The sequence below is a fragment of the Cotesia glomerata genome, linkage group LG7 (assembly GCF_020080835.1).
Source record: "Cotesia glomerata isolate CgM1 linkage group LG7, MPM_Cglom_v2.3, whole genome shotgun sequence".
NCBI classification, from domain to species: domain Eukaryota; kingdom Metazoa; phylum Arthropoda; class Insecta; order Hymenoptera; family Braconidae; genus Cotesia; species Cotesia glomerata.
This window is the reverse complement of record NC_058164.1, coordinates 25,556,270-25,576,635: the sequence shown is the minus strand read 5'-3', so window position 1 is coordinate 25,576,635 and position 20,366 is coordinate 25,556,270. Positions and strand designations below refer to the sequence as shown.

The 20,366-nt window shown below is 29.6% G+C and overlaps 1 protein-coding gene across 1 annotated transcript in view; it reads right to left on the bottom strand.

The window, feature by feature from the left end:
* Positions 1-627: 627 nt before the first annotated feature.
* Positions 628-20,366, bottom strand: part of LOC123269788 (polyamine-transporting ATPase 13A3-like) — a 19,806-nt gene continuing 67 nt past the window's right edge. Inside the window, exons 1-14 of the mRNA XM_044735621.1 lie at positions 20,094-20,366; positions 18,519-18,590; positions 10,158-10,396; positions 10,022-10,092; positions 9,685-9,951; positions 9,417-9,621; positions 7,699-7,897; positions 7,522-7,633; positions 7,224-7,413; positions 6,955-7,155; positions 6,499-6,684; positions 4,536-5,406; positions 2,709-2,790; positions 628-1,734 (exon numbers count right to left, since the gene is read on the bottom strand). The exon at positions 20,094-20,366 is cut by the window's right edge and continues 67 nt beyond it. Of these exons, the coding sequence (XP_044591556.1) occupies positions 765-1,734; positions 2,709-2,790; positions 4,536-5,406; positions 6,499-6,684; positions 6,955-7,155; positions 7,224-7,413; positions 7,522-7,633; positions 7,699-7,897; positions 9,417-9,621; positions 9,685-9,951; positions 10,022-10,092; positions 10,158-10,396; positions 18,519-18,534 (3,609 nt within the window). The 5' untranslated portion in view covers positions 18,535-18,590; positions 20,094-20,366 and the 3' untranslated portion in view covers positions 628-764. The remainder of the gene's footprint in view (positions 1,735-2,708; positions 2,791-4,535; positions 5,407-6,498; positions 6,685-6,954; positions 7,156-7,223; positions 7,414-7,521; positions 7,634-7,698; positions 7,898-9,416; positions 9,622-9,684; positions 9,952-10,021; positions 10,093-10,157; positions 10,397-18,518; positions 18,591-20,093) is intronic.

The window sequence follows — 20,366 nt, the reverse complement described above, 5'->3', positions numbered from 1 at the left end:
GTATAATAATAATTTTTAAAATTAACAGCTGACCGCTAATATCATTAAAATTAAAATAAAATTATTTTTTAATAATTGATATGATAAATATTGTTTTTTTTATTAAAATTTTTAATTTTATTTAATAAAGCACTCAATTTATAATTAAAAATATTAAATATTACATAAAAGGTAAAAAACTTTGGAATTTAATGAAGATTAAAATATGATTAAATTTTTTTAATTTCCCGCCAAAAAAATTTTAAATTAATTTTTTAAAAATTAAAAATTTAAAAAAATTAGGAAGTTATTTTAATTAAAAAAATTATTTGAACACATTTAAAATTTAAAATTAATTTTTAAAAAATTAAAAATTCCAAAAAATTGGAAAGTTATTTTAATTAAAAAAATTATTTGTAATTTACTAGCACAAATTTATAAAATTTGAATGATTTTAATTAAATAAAATAAAAATTTGAAAAAAAATATAGCAACAAATGCTTTTTAATTAATATGTATGTCATCATAACCTCTAAAGTCAGGTATTTAGTGAAAATTTAAATAAATAATTTCTTTTTTATTAAAAAAAAAAATATTTATCTCTAAAATTGTGTTATTAAATTAAAAATGAAACTCATAACCAAAAAATTAAAAAATCAACATATATTTCGTATACAAATATTCCTAAATCTTACAAACTGTTACAATCACATTTCCACAATAACAATGAAAAACTATTTCATAATTACATACAATAAAAACAAAAAAATATATTACAAATAGTATCAAAATTTAGTAATTTCACTAGTGTCTTCATTTTCAAACGCCGGGTTATCGACGCCACCGCAAGAGGGCTCAGCGGTTTGTTCCGTCGCCTTAACCTTATCATCAGAGGGCGTGAGAGGCATAACAGGAAGCTCAGTATTAACAGTCGGCCATTCGGGGTTGCTATTGAGCTCGCACTGGATGTTCAAGTAGACTTTTTTGGACTTTTCGGGTTTATAGACCCTCGGCTTGACGAAGCCTTCAATGAGGAGCTCGATAATCACCGCCTCGATGAAGAAGCAGATCAGGAAGTTGATCACGGAGAGGATGAGGATAATGCAAGGCCACTCTAGAGTCGGCGGCATCTTCAGCTCCAAGAGTCTGATCGTCCAGTAAGCCGGGAAGATGGCGATGTAGACGCAAACTAAGGTGGAGATGACAATGGAGGCGATGAAGAGGTTGTTCGTGTAGACGGCGCGTCGGTATGGCTTTCCGTGGGAGAATATCAACGCGACTGTTATGTACTGGAACATGGACATCGAGAAGACCGAGTAGTTCTCGTAGGAGTAGAAGTCGTGGAGGTTCTTGAAAGCCGGGGGCTTGTACCAGTCGAACTGCTTCACCCAGAAGAAGACTCCCACCTGGAACAGCAGGATCGTCATCATGTGGAGCGTCAGGGAGAACAGAGGTGTGAAGCTTAGTAAAGATGTCATCGGTGGCTTCTTCGCAAGCTTGCCCTCGTAGGCTTGGGTCTTTCCGAAGAAGAACGCGAAGTTTACGATTAGGACCACGTCGATGAACAGGAACTCGAAATCAGAAAGGTTTGAGTCGATTGAGTACAAGACAAACGCTGATATGAACTCTGTTAGGGAGTAGGTCACCATGAATTTGAAGATTCCGAAGGATGTCACTAGTGCTGCTCGGCCTTGACGGATCACTTTTGGCACGCAGGTTATGTCTGGGATTCGGGAAGTGAATGGACTTGCCACGCTGAAACATATCCTCGTTAACACTTATACTAGCTAAAAATAAGTGTGTTTTTGTATATAATACCGACGGAAAGTTTCCGGACAAGTTTCTTGTTTACTTTTTAATTTAAATATGATACTTAATCACTAGCACCAGAAGTTGGCGTTTTTTCTTTGTTCAAATTTGAGGTTAAGCATATCGACGTTCTAATTAGCAAATTGTCTAACTCCGTTTCAGAGAATCTCCCATTTGTACGAAAAAACAATTAGTTCAAAATTTATTATCACTTTAAAAACAATTTAATATCTAATAGAGCTATAACATTTTAGCTTGGATCATTCAAATAATTTATAATTAGACTATTGCACATTAACTTGATCTATAAAGAAAATGTTATCTTATTTTACAAAGTGTATACGATTATGTCTTTGATTTTCTTCTTGATTTATTTTACTTTTAATAATTGTTTTAATAAATTATTCATCTTGTCCGGAAACTTTCTGTTGGCAGTGTACGTTAATCATGAAAAAATGTAAAACATGCGCGAACAACTGCGTAGTGTACAAAAACAGTATGTAAACAATCATCTCGACATAACCTTAAAACTCACATCGATTATTATATTAATTTAATATTAAAAAATGTCAATTAATGTAGAGATTTGTAAGGGAAGTTGAAATATTAATAATATTTAAAATATACTTTGAATTCATCCCACTAATATTTAAATAAGCCCGCCATTGTGGTTCTTCTTCTATTGGTCGGACAAAAACTCGTAATGGGAGATAGGATTATCAAATATAGAGAGAGAAGTTGGTCAAACTTAAAGGGAGGTCTAATGTAGAGGGATTTTACTGTAGTATGAATAATAAACGGGCAATATATTGTTAATGAAGTAGTATATTAAACTAGCGCTAAAAGTACTTTGTTCTTATCCCCACCATGAAGACTTTGTCTCCGATGCGCGTTATAGATGCGCAATTGAAGAAACTTACCTAGATTCGGCTTCAGATAAAGAAATTCCCGCATGAGCTGCACGGAGCGCGCCACAGTCGTTGGCGCCATCACCACACATTGCTGAAAAAAAATAAGTTTTTGAATTTTCTTATTATAATATTATAATTTGATGCTTGCCGTAAGATGGACGGTGTGGCTTAATGTATATAAAATAAGCGAAAGGAAATTTAGTATAGACCGGATAGCTCAAATGGTAGAGTAGCCGACATGTCTTCGGAAGGTTCTGGGTTCGAATCCCAGTCCGAGCTATCTAATAATTTTTTCTCGGATATTCTATAAACTCACATTAAGATGATCCTCTCCACATTTCTTTCTCAATCCTTTCCTACCAATATCCTGTTACGTAAATGTGGAACGCTTCACGTAATAATTACCGTAACTCCTATTCTTTCCCGCTTCACAGCATTATTTATATTTATACTTAAAATAAGATTTGGACGGTAATAAACTTACCATTTGAGGAGTAAAATAAGTAAAAAAAGTTTGGAAAATCCAAAAGTGCACGCCTCATAACGCTCATTCATTTTTTAAGAAAAAAATTAATTGTGTAATTGATTAAAAAAAAAAAAAATTATAATTAAGTAATTTCTTACCGAGTATTTTTTCTTTTTTCTTTAAATATCGGCGCCCTATTTTCTTGTCATATTCGCACGCAGTCTAAAAAAATCTAGCTTGATCAAGTGGCGCCATAGTTTTCACGTGACAAATAAGAAAAGTTCATTTGGCTTTGTACAGTTGTATCGTAGTGAATTTTAATAAAAATTCAATTTAAAAAAAAAATTAGGAAAACGGTTGACCCTGAAGGCCATCCCTGCAACTTCCCGCTAATTCCATACTTAGGCGCTTAAAATTCCACCAATGACGTTTTTGAGCTCTTCGAGCTCAAAAATACAATTTATGGGTTATTTTGAGCTCTCCAAGCTCAAAGAGCTCTTCGAGCTCAAAAGTCTGATAGGGATTTGATGACACTATTTTTTGAATTTTTAAGCCGCAATAACTTTTGAATGAATAAACCGATTTTCACGCGGCTGGTAGCATTCGACGCAGTTTTTCAAGCCTCACAAAGAATTTTAAATTTTGAATTGATCGCGCCAGAAATTTTGGAGTTATTCCGAAAAATCACTTTTTTCGGTTTTCTTTCGTTCACGATATCTCTCGAACGAATCAACCGATTTTGCCGTAACTCCTATTCTTTCCCGCTTCACAGCATTATTTATATTTGTAAAAATGTGGAACGCTTCACGATTTTGCGTGTGATTAAGAAGGTTTTGTTTGTTTTTTCATAAAAAAATTTACTCAAGTAACTATTTTTAACAAAATGGCAGGTTGATAAACCAATTTTAGCTTCAAATTGTTCATAAAAATATCAATTTTTGGATCAATTATTGATAAAAATTAAATCTTATATTCTCTTAAACTACCCTAGTTTAAAAAAAGAACTCCAAAACATTTAAAATACTTAAAAGTATTGAAAAGAATTCAAATTTCGTTATTTTAAAATTGCACACCTCATAGCGGGGTTCTGATTAAGAAATCTAATTTGAAATGATTCAATCCATACAAAGTGTACATCTATAAGGTAAAAGTACCTTTTTTGCCCACTTTATTTTCAAATTATTGTATAAATATTTCTATAAGCGCAAGACTTTACGAATTCAATTCGTATAAATGTACTAATTCATAAATTCGATAAAAATTCTACTTGAATAGTTAAATTTTTTACAAACTAACTAAAATAATTTGGAATTGTTTCAACTTACATCTACAATTTTTAAAAATAAAGGTAAGAAAGAAATCAAACTTACCAACATAGTACCCCAGTTGCATAAGTTCAACAACCAACTGCTGCTTCTGATCGCTAGTCATCCGAGCGAATACAGCGCCACGAACACAAATCTTAGGAACCAGTTCCGGATAATGTTCTCGCAGAAGCTGCCATGTTTGTCCAGTCAATGCAAACCGATAGTTAATAACGTCCATCCCGCGTTCTATGATATCCAGTGACATTTTATTATTGAAACTCTTAACCGGTTTCCCCTGGATGTTGTAATAAATCCTAGGTCGATCCTTTTCATCATTAGGCGAGGGAACTATCGTGACTCCAATCACCGTCTCATCCCTGCCCAAAATCTTGCACTCTCTTGCGACACTAACAGCAGTCTGAATATTGTCCCCAGTGATCATCAGCACATTAATATTGGCCTCTCTCAATTCTTCAATAACTTTAACAGTCGGTTCCTTCAGCCTGTTCTCCAGGACTACCAACCCCAGGAACTCCAAGTCTTTTTCAACTTGCTCCCGCGGCATCTTGTGGATCTTCGTGTAGCTCCGGGTTATCTTGTTCCTGCCAATCGCTATCACCCGGTAACCTTGCTCAGTATACTCTTGCATTACTGTCATTATGTTCTGAGGAATAGTCTCCGGTCTACTGAGACTCAGGATCACCTCTGGGGAGCCTTTGGTGTAAGATTCGAAGTGGTCGCAACCCAGGACCCGGGAAATCACAGACATTCGTTGAAGCGAGCTGGAAAATTGGTACTGCTGGACTATTCCGATTTCCGAGATTGTGTTCGAGCTTCCTGCTGGTGGTTTTACGACGGTTGGCACCAACAGGTCGTACTTGCTAGTGTCTGATACTTCGGGCTCTTCTAATACCCAGCCAGTGCTTTCGAACATCTGCAAAAGGATTAGTCTAAAAAAAAGCCTATTTCTAATGGATTTCATCTCAAATTTGTGATAAATTACAACAAATTGATATCAAGTAGCAAGTAACAAATTTACTACGAATTAACACTTCTTACTCCCCTGAGATGCTAACAGGAGAGAAGGAAAGTGAAGTGGACCAAGAACTCCGTTGTCCATCTTACAGCAATAACGAAAGTCTATTTCTAATGTATTTAATCTCAAATTTGTGAAAATTTTTCGGGCCAGGAATTTCGCAACCCTGATTAAGAAATCTAATTTGAAATGATTTAAAAGCATCGGAATTGAATACTACCCTAGTAGCAATGGAATTGGGAAAGATTCTTTGGCAAGATACTTGGAGAAGCACTTTGTAAAGAATTCGACAATTCTCGACCAAGACACTTGATCAAGATTCTTTATCCAGACTAGCGGAAGACTTGGGACAGTCTGTGCCCAGAATTTGATCAGATTCTTGGCCCAGAGTCCTAACATAGACTAGCGCGAGAAACGCAAAAAACGACGAGCGCGCACCTATTTCCCTCCTTTCCACTTGAATGTGAAAAGTATAGTATTGCAGTGGTTTTCATTTATAGTCTAGTCAACAAGTTTAAAAAATTAATTTAGCTTGCTACGATATGTAAAAAGTTGAACCTCTACTCTATAGGATAGTCCCAAACTTTAGCAATAGATGGCCCCAGATTTCTGGTCAAATTCTGACTACAGTCTGGCTCAAGTCTTGACCAATAATCTTGGTCAAGAATCTGGACCAATTCTAGATCTAAAATCTTTCTAGAGTATCTTGATCCATGCTGGCACAAGGCTTTTATCAAATTGCTACTAGGGTAGGTAGGTATACTACGAAGGTAATCATTTCAAATCATCTTTCTGAATTAGGGAGTTGTTTAAATGAGCATTCATATGTTTAACCTTAAATTTGAACGAAAAAAAACGCCAACTTCCTAGTTATCACGCCTAGTTATAAATTACAACAAATTGATATCAAATAGCAAGTATCAGATTTACTACTTAGGTTAGGATGATTGGAATTTTAAGAAAGAATTAACTTGATAGAATATTCCGTACCTTGACATCCAGCGGATCTCCGCAGAGTTCATTGTCAATGAGCGTTAAACTATGGCTGACTAACATTCCTTGGAAAATTGGATGCTCGCTTAGTTTTCTGATGTCTTTTTCCGGATTTAACAACGTTCCATTGCTACTTGGAACTGCACCCCACATATCGAGACCATCTTCTGTTAGTGTTCCAGTCTGAACATTAAAATCATCATTTATGATACAAAACATAACCTAATTAAACTGTTCAAGTTAACTAATCAATAAATGAACTATAATTCAAGGTAAAAAACTCTTGAACCAAAAAAAAAAACGGTGATTTTAGCTTAGTCAAAGATTTATAGAGCACTCGACTAACTGACCAGCTGGGCTTGGGTTCGAATCCCAGGCTGATCTTAGAAATCAAATTTCTTGAGATTTGATTCAAGAGTTTTTTTTCTTGGATGAAATTAAATTTACAAGTACCTTATCAAAACAAATGCAGTTAATACTGCCAGAAACATTGATAACACGGCTGTTAATGCAGTAAATTTGTGCTTTTTTTAACCGAGTTTGAGCGTATAATTTTCCAACTGTCATTGCTGCTGGTAACGCTGGAGAAATTACTATTGTTATTATGTCCAATGCATCAATTGTAATTTCACTAACAGTTATTCCACGGGATACCTTAAAAGAATTAATTTATTAATTATGATGAATTAATTAATTAGTTGCATTATCTAATTAATTAATACCTTGGTAATAACAGTGTAAACTAATCCCATGAGTGCAATAAGTGCAAGTATCCCAATAAATTTGTACGAATCTTGGTCAAATTTAAAGTCAGCTGGCGGTGGATACAAAATGGCCGCTACTAAAGCGCCACGGTTTGTTTGTAAACCTGTTCTTATTACTCGTGCTAATACTGGACCTTCACCGTAATATCTACAGATTAATTAATCATTTAAGTAACTAATCAAAGGTATGCACTGTTTTTAACGAAAAAAGTATTTACAATAGTTACATACATTTAAATATTAATTATTGTATTACCTAGTTTGTATTATCATTGTTCCACTGTACAGTGTGTGTTGAGAACATTCTCTAGCATCGTAAAGCACCGGTCGGGGTGTTAAAGGTGTTTTAGTTACAGGAACCGACTCTCCTTTTAAAAGAACAAATAATAAATGGTGGAAAAGTGATTTTTAATTAGTAATAAGTGATACGTACCTGTAAGCATCGATTCGTTTACTATACAGTGCCCGGTAAGTAGAACGGCATCGCAAACCACAGTTCCTTGGTGTCTTGGCAGTTCTATTACATCTCCAGGAACTAATTCGGAACTAGATACGGTTTCAAATTCACCGTTGTTCCTTCTTACGCGAACTGTGTCCATGGAGGCCACTGTACTATGCAGGTTCTTTTGGTTCTAGGAACAATTATGTTTTTTTGTTATAATTAAATAGTATTAAGTCATTGTTTTATTATAAAAGAATCTTGTTTTGAGTCAAGAACATTGACAGCAATTGATTAGTAATTTTTTTTATAAGTTAGTTCTTGGTTTTGCCGATAGGTGGCTACGCCTTCTCGCTAGTAGAAAAATCTAACCAGAGTATATAAGTAGAAAATTTTTTTTTTAAATAATATACATTGTTCAAGTAATTAGCGTGTTCTTTTATGATTTGTAATTGAATTCATATAAATGTGGACAATTGATTATTTTATTATTTAATGGTATATTAATAAAACAAAATTATTTTAAATAAAACCTTGTTTTGAATTTTAAATATTTCTTAGCTTTGTTTAATTGAAAACTAATTGATTAATAATTTTTTATAAGTTAGTTCTTGGTTTCGCCGATAGGTGGCTACGCCTTCTCGTTAGTAGAAAAATCTAACCAGAGTATATAAGTAGAAAATTTTTTTTTTAAATAATATACATTGTTCAAGTAATTAGCGTGTTCTTTTATGATTTGTAATTGAATTCATATAAATGTGGACAATTGATTATTTTATTATTTAATAGTATATTAATAAAACAAAATTATTTTAAATAAAACCTTGTTTTAAATTTTAAATATTTCTTAGCTTTGTTTATTTGAAAACTAATTGATTAATAATTTTTTATAAGTTAGTTCTTGGTTTCGCCGATAGGTGGCTACGCCTTCTCGCTAGTAGAAAAATCTAACCAGAATATATAAGTAGAAAAATTTTTTTTTTAAATAAAATACATTGTTATAATAATTAGCGCGGTTTTCCTTTTGTTTCACGATTGAATTTATATTAATTTGGACAATTAATTAATTTATTAATCACCAAAAGTATATTAATAAAACAAAACTATTCTAAATAGAACTTTGTTTTGAGTCTTAAATATTTCTTAGCATTGTCGAAAGGAAAACAAATTGATTAATAATTTTTTTATAAGTTAGTTCTTGGTTTCGCCGATAGGTGGCTTCGCCTTCTCACTAGTAGAAAAATCTAACCAGAGTATATAATAAGCTTCAAATTTTTTTATATTAACCAAATACATTATAAAAAGACCAATTGGAACTAAAAATTCTATCCTATATTAAAATTGGATCACAAATTTTTCTTTTTCATCTAAAGCTTGTTTTTAATGACATTTACTTAATTGATATATCTTGTTAGAGGTATTTGTGATATAAAAAAAAAAAAAAAAGGATTGAGTCATTGTTTCATTATAAAAGAATCTTGTTTTGATTTAAGAACATTGACAGCAATCGGTTAGTAATTTTTTTTTATAAGTTAGTTCTTGGGTTTTGCCGCTAGGTGGCTAAACCTTCTCGCTAGTAGAAAAATCTAACCAAAGTATATAAGTATAAAATTTTTTTCTAAATTAAAATTAATTAAATTCTACTTTCTGATGAATTAGTCAGCTGTCAAGATTAGTAAATAAAAAAATGATTAATTAAAAGTCAAACATACCCGCCGAGTTTGAATAATAGTACTGGTAATACTGAATGCCGACATAAGAACAATAGCACCGGTGTAATAATAATAAGCATCTGCCAGCCAAACACATATCGTAAAAACTTGGAAAATGTAGAACGGATTCAAGAACTCCAACAAAAACAGCACAAGGATGCTTTGGACCGGAACTATAATTTCATTGTTCCCGTAGACGATCCGCCTGCACAATTAAATTTGTTAGCCTTAAATCTTCAATTCGTGTGATAAAAAATTTCTTTCTTACCTCAAGAGTTGTTCCTCGTGCGAAAGGCCTTTGTTGTGCCCCAGATGGAGCTCCGGACAGGAGACAAACTTGTCCAAGCCGATTAATCCAGCAAACTCGTCCCGGGCCTCGTCCCAAATGTAGCACTGCTTCTTAAACCAGAAAGCCCGGTATTCTGGGACTTCCCGCTTAGTGCCGTTGTCTAGATTAATCCCCAGACTTTTACCTTCAATACTGGTCAATAAATTCCCGTCGATCTCGCCGAGTAGCTTCAAGTGTCCGCTTGATCTGATTCCAATTAATCATCGGTTAATATTAATTAGATGGATTATAATTATAAATTGTAATTTATTCTTACCGAAGATTTTTTGTTCCTATTATTTTTACATCTTTCACGAAGTAAGACTTGTATTTTCCCTGATAGTCATCCTGATAATTAAATAAGTTAGTTAATTTTATGTTTAATTTTAATAATTGTTCTTTTAGTGACTTACGATTATCAAAAGCTTGGTAGCACGATTCAACGGACACTTTTTGTGAGTTGCGTATAAGTGAAAATGCGGGTACCAGTGAAAAAGTAATCGCACCCATCCTAATGTTAAAATATATGATAGATATGTCAAGGTTATGTTGAAGTAACTTTTCTCAAAGCCGTGAATTTGAAGTTCTTCTGTATCATGCTTCGTACGTATTTTTTGCCACTCCACATTTGCTTGCTTATCATTTTTGAGCCCTAATAATTCAAAAGAAAATATCAAAAACCAATTTTAAAAAAACTAAGCCGTAAAAAAGGTTAAAAAGTCTTTAAAAAATAGAATTTATAGTTTTGTTTAGCTTGAAGATTACTTTCAGTCGAAAAAATTACATTAGCATTGATGGAAGAGCTTCTAACTTATATTCGGAAGGAACCGGGTTCGATTCCTGGCTTCGGTTTTAATCCCCATTTTTTTTTCTTTTAATAAATTTTTAATGCAATTATTAATTATTAAAATTAACTTAAAAATGGAAAATTATTTTTTTAGTTATTTTTAAAGAACAAAATTGACTTTATGAGCAATTTTTACAATGAATTAACTCCCAAAAATTCACAAAGAAAAGTATAGTCACAATTCGTTAAAAAATCAATTTAAAAAAAATTAAGACGTAAATAATACAAAAAAGTCTTAAAAAAATAGAATTTATAGTTTTTTTTAGCTTTAAAGTTACTTTTAGTTAAAAAAATATTACTAGCATTGATAGAGGAGCTTCTAACTTATAATCGGAAGGAACCGGGTTCGACTCCTGGCTTAGGTTTTAATCCCCATTTTTTTTTTTTAGTAAATTTTTAATGCAATTATTAATTATTAAAATTAACTTAAAAATGGAAAAATATTTATTTAGTTATTTTTAAAGAGCAAAATTGATTTTTTGAGCAATTTTGACGACGGATTAACTTCTAAAAATTTACAAAAAAAAAACATAGTCATAATTCCTTAAAAAAATTAAGCCGGATAAAATATAAAAAAGTTTTTAAAAAATAGAATTTATAGTTTTGTTTAGCTTGAAGGTTACTTATAGCCAAAAAAATTACAACAGCATTAATGGAAGAGCTTCTAACTTATATTCGGAAGAAACCGGGTTCGATTCCTGACTTGGGTTTAAATCCCCATTTTTTTTATTTAAATATTTAAATAAATTTTTGATGTAGTTATTAATCATTAAACTTAAGAATAAAAAATTATTTTTTAATTTATTCTTAAAGAACAAAATTGATTTTTCAAACAATTTTTACGACGAATTAATTCTTAAAATTCGCAAAAAAAAATTAAGCCAGAAAAAATATTAAAAAGCCTTTAAAAAATAAAATTTATCGTTTTGTTTAGCTTGAAGGTTACTTTTAGTTGAAAAAATTACATTAGCATCGATAGAGGAGCTTCTAACTTATATTCAGAAGGAACCGGGTTCGATTCCTGGCTTGGGTTTTAATTCCCATTTTTTTAAGAATAATTTTTTTTTCTTTTAATAAATTTTTAATGCAATTATTAGTTATTAAAATTAACTTAAATATAAAAAATTATTATCTTATTTATTTTTAAAGAACAAAATTGACTTTTTACACTAAAATTTAAAGAAAATTAATAGGAAAAAAAATACTAAAAATTAATCAAGTGTAAATTGATGCAATATCTTATGTTTATGTACGTTGATAATAACAGCCGCATAAAACTGGAATATTAACACGGTTACGTTGATGATTTTGAGTCACCAAACCAAGTAACTAAATGCGTTGTATAACTTTATCTTTATCACCAAACCATAACTTAGCTTGCGGTATTTTTCTTTGGTTGGAGGAGAAGTCTACTTATTTTTAGTACAATTTCGGTTATCTCTGATGAAACTACTCTGAAGCAATACTAATACAAGGGGATAAGGCCCTGAAGCGTGCGGCTGATTGATAACAATGATATGGGTAGAATATTTGGGAATTAATGCAATGAAGTTAACAGGTTGCATACATTTAGTTGTATTTATCGCGATTGATGGCTAGTGGTATAGTAAACAAACAAATTGATATGGTTCCGACCCTTGACTGAGTGCCAGATGACGATGACCTTGACATAATTGATACGAGATGATTAGTCTCAAGTAACTTTGATGATTAATGCGAATTAATCTGAACGAAAGTAATCCGAAGGTGTTGGGTATCTTCAGTACACACTGTACTGGTGGATTAATCCAAACAGACGAGTTATCAGGAAAATGACATTAAATATTTGTATCACGGTCGAGTTAAGTCAATAGATTGATTTTAATGGATAATTAAGGACGTTCTGACAAAAAAATTAATTTTTTGAAATTTTGAGTACTTATACTCATAAGTATCCTCTATACGCAGGAATTTTTTACTAAATTTGGAAATATTAGCATATAAAATTTATATATTTTACACACAAATCCAATGTTGACAGATGTTTTATTAAGGAGATCCACGCGAAGTGGTCAAATTTTTAAAACTTCCTGAAAATTTGTAAATTCAATTTATGTAGAATAATTAATAAAAAAATTAAAAAACAGTAGGTTTTCGGGATTTAATCAAATAATTAAATAAAATTGTAATTTTTACATGAAATAGAGATTCCACCAGCCGGTATTTGGTTAAGAATTTAATGCAATTAACGATTTTAAAAAAATTTTATTTTCATTGAATTTGATTGAAATATTACTAAGCTTTCGATTAAAACAATAAAAAAAGTACACGGAAAAAAGTAAACTGTAATATTTACTCGGATTCCAGTTAGTTTTTAAAGTTTCAAATAGTAAAGCGGACATCGGAGTGGCAAAAATATAAATATTACAGAACTTAATGTAGAAAGTATAAAAGCCACAATTTATAATTTAATATTCAAAATAAGTGATTAGTAGCTGTCACTATAGTAAATAACGACTCTTTTATCTTAAAAAATTACAGTTTCAAACAGTAAAAAATTGCCATTTCAATACATAGTCGATATTATGAGGAGAAGGGGAACTCAGATGAAAGAGAAGGGGGTCTCACTCTGGGAGAATTTACCATTTGAAACAGTAAAAATTATACTTTTAAAATATACATTTTACCAGTCCAAGCAAGTCAATAATTACAGTTTGATTTTTAGCGTTGCGTTTAAAATTTACCATTTTACTTTGTAAATATTGACGTTGCTTGTATTAGAAATTTACTAACTTTATTTTATACTTTTTACATATCATAAGATCATTTTTTAGGTACCAAATGATAAATACACAGAAAGAAAGGTTCACTTGAGCCAAGAAAATATTTTTCTTCCTAATTATTTACTTGGGCGAAAAAAAAAAATTTTTTTGACACAAGAAATTTTACTTATTCCAAAAAATCAATTCCCTTGCTTCAAGAAATATGTTTCTTGATCCAAGTCAATTTATTTAAGTCAAGAAAATTTTCTTGTTTTGAGAAAATTTCTCTCTTGCTCCAAAAAATTAAGTTATTGACAGAAGTAAATTTTCTTGTCTTGAGAAAATTTTTCTCTTGCTCCAAAAAATTAAATATCTCGATAGTAAATTTTCATTAATATTTCTATTGACTAACATGTCAAATAGGAAGATCAAATAATATTGAATCATTTTTTTTCATTCAATATGTACAATTGCGCGCTAAAATAATCTAAAATGGGTATCAAATATTCAAGAGAAAAATTTTCTCAAGATGAGAAAATTTTTTTCTCAGCTGAAGTAGGTGGCGCTGCTTCCCTAAAGTATCTAAAAATCTTGATCAAATATAAAAATTTCTTGTATCAAGTATTTATGATAATTTGAATTAAGAAAAAATTACTTCCATCAAGAATATAATTTCAAGAAAAATTTTTACTTCGGCCAAGACAACTTCGGTTTTCCTTCGGGCGACTGAAAATTTACTTGAGCCAAGAATTTTGTTCTCCAGTCAAGAAATCTTTCTTTCTGTGTATCAAAGTCTGAATTGTTAATTATTATACCTTAACATTTTAGACATTTACATAGCGAATATTACTGCTTGAAATAGTATTTTCTTCCATGTAAGGGGGCGTCCATTAATTACGTGAGGTGTTCTATGGGGGGAGTGGATCATGCTAAATCTTACCAAATCTCACTTAGGGGGAAGGGGGGGGGGATCTTAACAAATATCACGTAATTTTTTCTCTAGCAAAAAAATTATCTTGTGAAGAAAAAGTTTCTCAAATATTTACCAAAGAATTGCACAGATTATGAGATTTGAATTATAAATATCCAACTTTTAAGTAACTGCTGAGAAACAACAGTTTTCAAGTTAATCAGAATTTTGCAACCGGATAAAATTTTAGTTGAAGAAAACAATGGTTAGAACTAATTTGTGACATATTTACTGACAACCTACCCGAAAACATTACACAAAAGACTGATCAATATCGTAATTATTGAATTTACATCATGATTAAGCTATGATGTAGACAATAATTCTAAAACGGCTGCAACAGTAAAACTGTTTCATTAAACGAACTCTAAAAGGAGTAATATTGAGGCTACTACCACTTCTAAGTAGTGAAATTGAAGCTTATTAAAAAAGCTTTACGATGCATTTTACCGAATTTCAATATTTTGTCTAGTTCAGTAATTATACCAAGTTGAAGTAGTAAAAACATCAATTTTTACGATTTTCAAAATTTCAAAATCCTGTCATTTCCAAAATACTCGCCCGATTAAGCTCATCTTCGAACTTAACCTTGGTCTTGATCGATAGATAAAGCATGCTGAGTTTCAGAAGAATCGGTCATAAATTGAAAACGATATGGGGGCGTTCATTAATTACGTGAGGTGTTCTAGGGGGGGAGTGGATCATGCTAAATCTTACCAAATCTCACTTAGGGGGAAGGGGGGGGGATCTTAACAAATATCACGTAATTTTTTCTCTAGCAGAAAACAGTGTAAAATTGCGTGAAAAAGTATTTCTATAATAAAATATGGCCAAATTTGACACAATAGTGTTTGTCGTATTCGTCTGAATCCTGCAGAGCAGCAAAGTAGCGCTCGATTGTTTAATTTGATTATTGATCGATAGGATTCACTAATTTTTTAGGTATAGATTTCTTTAGAAATCTATCGGTGGTAGCCGGTCTCATGTCGTAATTTTAATACAATTTTGTCATAATATGTTTAATTATCTTCAATTTAAACTATTGTTCGTCGATCTCTTTAATACTTTTTTTCAATTTATTTCGTAGTTGAGAAAATTAAAAAAAAATCAATAATAAATTAAATTTTAGCTTTTATCATCAAATGACTTTTATATGTAAAAAATCCTATTTTTTAGGTAGATGTCTTTAAATATCTATTTGCTGTAGTCAGTTTCACATCGTTATTTGCAAAAATATAATAAAAAATAAATTTTAGGACATTACGGCCTTTTAATAACGTGTTTTTTTCAATATTCAAACAAGAAATCTACCTATCCATGTCGGGTGTAGCCGAATGGCACTTTTTTTCTCAATAATCCAACCCGTTTACAGCCAAAACATAAATTTTGAATAATCTCGCGTGAGATTAGGGGAGGGGGGAGAGAGTTGAGGAAAATCTTACGAAATCTTATCAAGGGGGGAGGGGGGGGGGTTAAAAAATTCTCAAAAATGCCTCACGTAATTTATGGACGCCCCCTAAAGAGTAAATTGTAACGTTTAAATGGTAAATATTATAAAGTCAATACACTGTAAAGAAAAAAACCGATGTGAGTCCATGCGGTGTACGGTGTTAAAAATTCCGGTGTTAAATTCAACACCGAAATTGGTGTAGCAGTAACACCGTTCGCGGTGTAAATATTTTTTTTTGGTGTTAAATCGGTGTTATAAATTTTCCGGTGTTGATAATATTTGAACTAACACAATTTTTATAATTAAACTTTTTATGTTTAATAATTGAAAATAAATAATCAAAAGAAGTTAGTATTTAATTTAGAAAGTTTAAAATAATAAAATATTAAGTAGATAAAAATTTTTGATTGAAATAAATACACTGTCAAAAATTTCGATGTAAAAATGGACCCGGAGCACTTTACATGGCCGTGTAGCGTGAAATAATGGTGTGAAATTCTCTCGGTGTAAATTTTCAATCCGTGTTACTTTAGCACTATTATTAAAAGACAATTTTGGGAGGTCATATAAATAATCGGAAACTTTAAAATAGTGCATTTTAGTAATTATTTCATAACTTTCAAGTATTTTTCTTAAGATTTTCGGAATAGTTCTAAGATAATTTTAGAATCAATGCAATTTATTTGAAGCAATTTAGTTGAAATTTTGTCCTTAAATTATATGTGGAACCTTTTTTGAATATTCTTAAAACATTTTTTTAACTATTTGAGAACAAATTTTGAATAATTTTGAGACAATTTTGGAACATTTCTTAGACAGTTTTAGAGTGTTTTTCAACAAATTTGAAATATTTTTAGAACAATTTTACGACAATTTTGAACGTTTTTTAAATGATTTTCATAGAGATAATATATTTTTTCACAGCTGTAGATTTTTCATGTTTAAAGCATCCATTATATTGTGAGAAACATCATGGTTACGATAAAAATAATTATTATATTGCTCCTAAACATATAATATTGTAAATATTATTTAACTTGTTGTATAACATTCATTAAATCGATTTCTGCGTAATTTAATAAATTGAAAATTCTTAAATAAATGTTACTTATCTCATTTTGATAAATATTGAATATTAATTTTGTTTTATGGATCATGTAATATTCATACTCCGATATGGTGTAAATTTATTCTACTGTTACACCGGTATTACACCGGTTACACCGATATTACACCGGATATTTAACACCGCAAAAGAGCACCGCTACACCGGTGTTAATTCACAGGTGTTACATAGCGGTGTTAAAATGAGTCCATTTTAACACCGCTTTTTTTACAGTGAAGTAAAATCACGATTTTACTGTTTGAAATGGTAATTTTTAGTAGTTGATCATTTCTTATTATAAATCGACTGTTATTTATTACAGTTTACTTTTTTCCGTGTAGCTTTCCGAACTTATTACGGAGATATTGTAGATTTTTTATGAAAAATCACTCGGAACTTGCGTTCTTTAAAGTCTTGTATTTGACTTGGCAACACCGCTTGCGCAGTTACTCATGCGCATAAGTAACCGCGGTTTTTTAAATGCTAGAAGATTTTAGTAATTCTACTTAGACAGTAAACATAAATAAATTTGAAGGTTAGGGACACTCTTTTTGTGTTGTCAAGTGTATACCGGTAATTCAGAGTGCTATCTTTTTTATTAGTCAATTGAATGTTAATAATTATTTAATGAGTAAATTTATCGGAAATTTCCTCAACAAATGTTATTAATTAATTTAAAAATTAATTTTAAGATAACAAAAGTATTTCTACGTATTATTTTTTTACAGACATTCTTTATACTAGCAGGGTACTTAGATCTCCTTAAAGTTTGAAATTCCCGCCAAAATTCAAAAGTTTTGAATATCCCGCGCTTTAATATTTTCAATGGCGGCTTCAGTTCCAACAGCTGATTTCTCTCTCACCAGTTTTAAGAATTTTCCATCGATTATAATTAATTGGTACGGATTTAAACGATTAAATTTTGCAGGTTTATACAATTAAGTAGTATTAATTCAATAAAAAAAGTATTTCTACGTATTATTTTTTTTATAGACATTCTTTACACTGACAGGGTAGTTGGATCTTTTTATATAAATCCTACTTTTCTTAGGATTGTTTTAAAATAATCATTTTAAAACTGAGAATTATTAATTGAAGATATAACAAGTATTTTTTATCAAAAATATCATAAAGAAGCGGTATTTATTTTTTTATAAAAAATATTTGAAGTTAGAGTGACTTTCTATATTTTACGTGAATGGAGGTAAGTGACCAATAGTCTGTAAAGAGAGGCAGCACTAGTGCGTTAGAAAGAGCCCATAACCTATTGGTGTTTTTTTCTTGTCTATAAACGTCTTTAAGGAATTCAATTCATTAAAAATTAGATAATTGTGATATTTTAAATAACATTTTGTAAGTTTTCAAGTTAAATTTACTGGAATTGTAAAATTAAAATGGAAAATTTTTCTTATAGTTGATTAAATCAAAAATAATTATTAATCTTAAAATGAATAGTACTTATAGTTTTTACATTGTTGTAAATAATTATTGAAAAATTTGTAACTAAACCAGAAATTGCTGTAATTTTCACGTTAATTTTGAGCCGTCTGAAGGAATCCCCTTCCCTTGATAATTATCAACCACGCGCCACCCTACGGCGGAATTTTGAACTTACAAATGAAGTGAATTAAGAATGAAGAAAGGATTTATTGAATACTCACCATTAAAATTGGTCATAACGTTGCTGTCGTTCTTGAAGATGAATTTTTCGGCTCAAATCAGTTATATAAAATCTGAAATATTATTAATTAAAAAGCGGAAATTCCAAACTGCAGTTGGGAATTATGAAACCAGTTTTAATATTTATCACAATCACCAATATTATGCATCACATTATAATTTTGTATCCAATTAAAGGTCAAAAGTGTATCGATAATTACTTTACGTGGTAGACTTATGTTGATTGACTGACCTTTCAGTTTTATCGCGGTATATAAATTATTTTTACCCACCAAGACATGTCTTCGGCATAATTACGAGTAAATATTGTTAATAAATTTAGCTATTAAATTTTATTGCTCAATCAAAAGTTTTAATGATTGATTTATGGACGGATACTTTTCTTATGTCACAAGATTATGAACTAATTTTTATTTTATTTTAAAAATTGCAAAAATCATTAAAAAAATTATTTTAATAATTTTTAAAAATGTAAAAAATTTTAAATAATTTTTTTAAATGAGCTTTTATTAATTTTCGGACATAAAATATCAAAAAAAATTTTTTTTTTTTAATTGAAAATTTAATTTTTGTTTTAAAATATTGACGTAGAAGTTTTTAAAAAATTTTAGTAGTAAAAAATTATTTTAATAATTTTTAATAATGTAAAAAATTTTAAATAATTTTTTTAAATGAGCTTTTATTAATTTTCGGACATAAAATATCAAAAATAATTTTTTTTTTAATTAAAATTTTGACTTAGAAATTTTTAAAAAATTTTAGAATTAAAAATTCTTATCAAAAATTTTGTTATTTTTTTTTTCAATTTTTGATAATTAAAAAATTGTAAAATTTTTTTATCTAAAAAAATTTTTTTTTAATTAAAAATTGAAAAAATTGCAATTGCTTAAAATTTACATTTTTTTTTATTAAAAATTTAATTTTTTATTAAAAATTTTGAAAAAATTTTAGAATTAAAAATTCTTGTAAAATTTTTTTTTTTTCAATTTTTGATAATTAAAAAATTGTAAAATTTTTTTATCTAAAAAAATTTTTTTTTAATTAAAAATTGAAAAAATTGCAATTGCTTAAAATTTACATTTTTTTTTCTTAAAAATTTAATTTTTTATGAAAAATTTTAGAATTAAAAATTCTTATAAAAATTTATTTTTTTTCAATTTTTGATAATTAAAAAATTGTCAAATTTTTTAAATAAAATTTTAGACTCAATTTAATTATCTAAAAATTTTTTTTTTTAATTATAAATTGATAATTTAAAAAATTGCAATTGTTTAAAATTAATGAAAATGTATTGGCAATAAATTTTGCAATAAAATATCAAAAAAAAATAATTTTTCTCACGTACAAAATTTCACATAGCACGTTTGCATAAATATGACCATCAGTTCATTACTAAACGAAAAAAAAACCGGTATTTTAACACTGATAATCCAAATAACTAATTACTATTCGTCAATTGTAAATTTGCGTGTGTCTTGCATACAAAAAATTAATTTCTCTTTCATTACAGACAGTAATTATGATTATAACTACAAATAAAAAAAATAAAAACTTACATTTGAAAACTATATCCAAAAACACGTTCAATATAAAAATTTATCTTTCATCATTACGATTTAAAATCGTTATTGATTATTTTTAAAACATTGCTCATTCTCTTGGCAGTTATTTTAAAACTCTTTATTGCAATTAACATTCACAATAATTTACTTGTTTATTTTGACAAGAATATTGTCAATTTATTGGAATAGTGTTACACTCAAATGTATGGTAATTTTCGGGGAAGAAACAATAAGATTAAGATTAAAATAAAAATAAAAAAAAAAAAA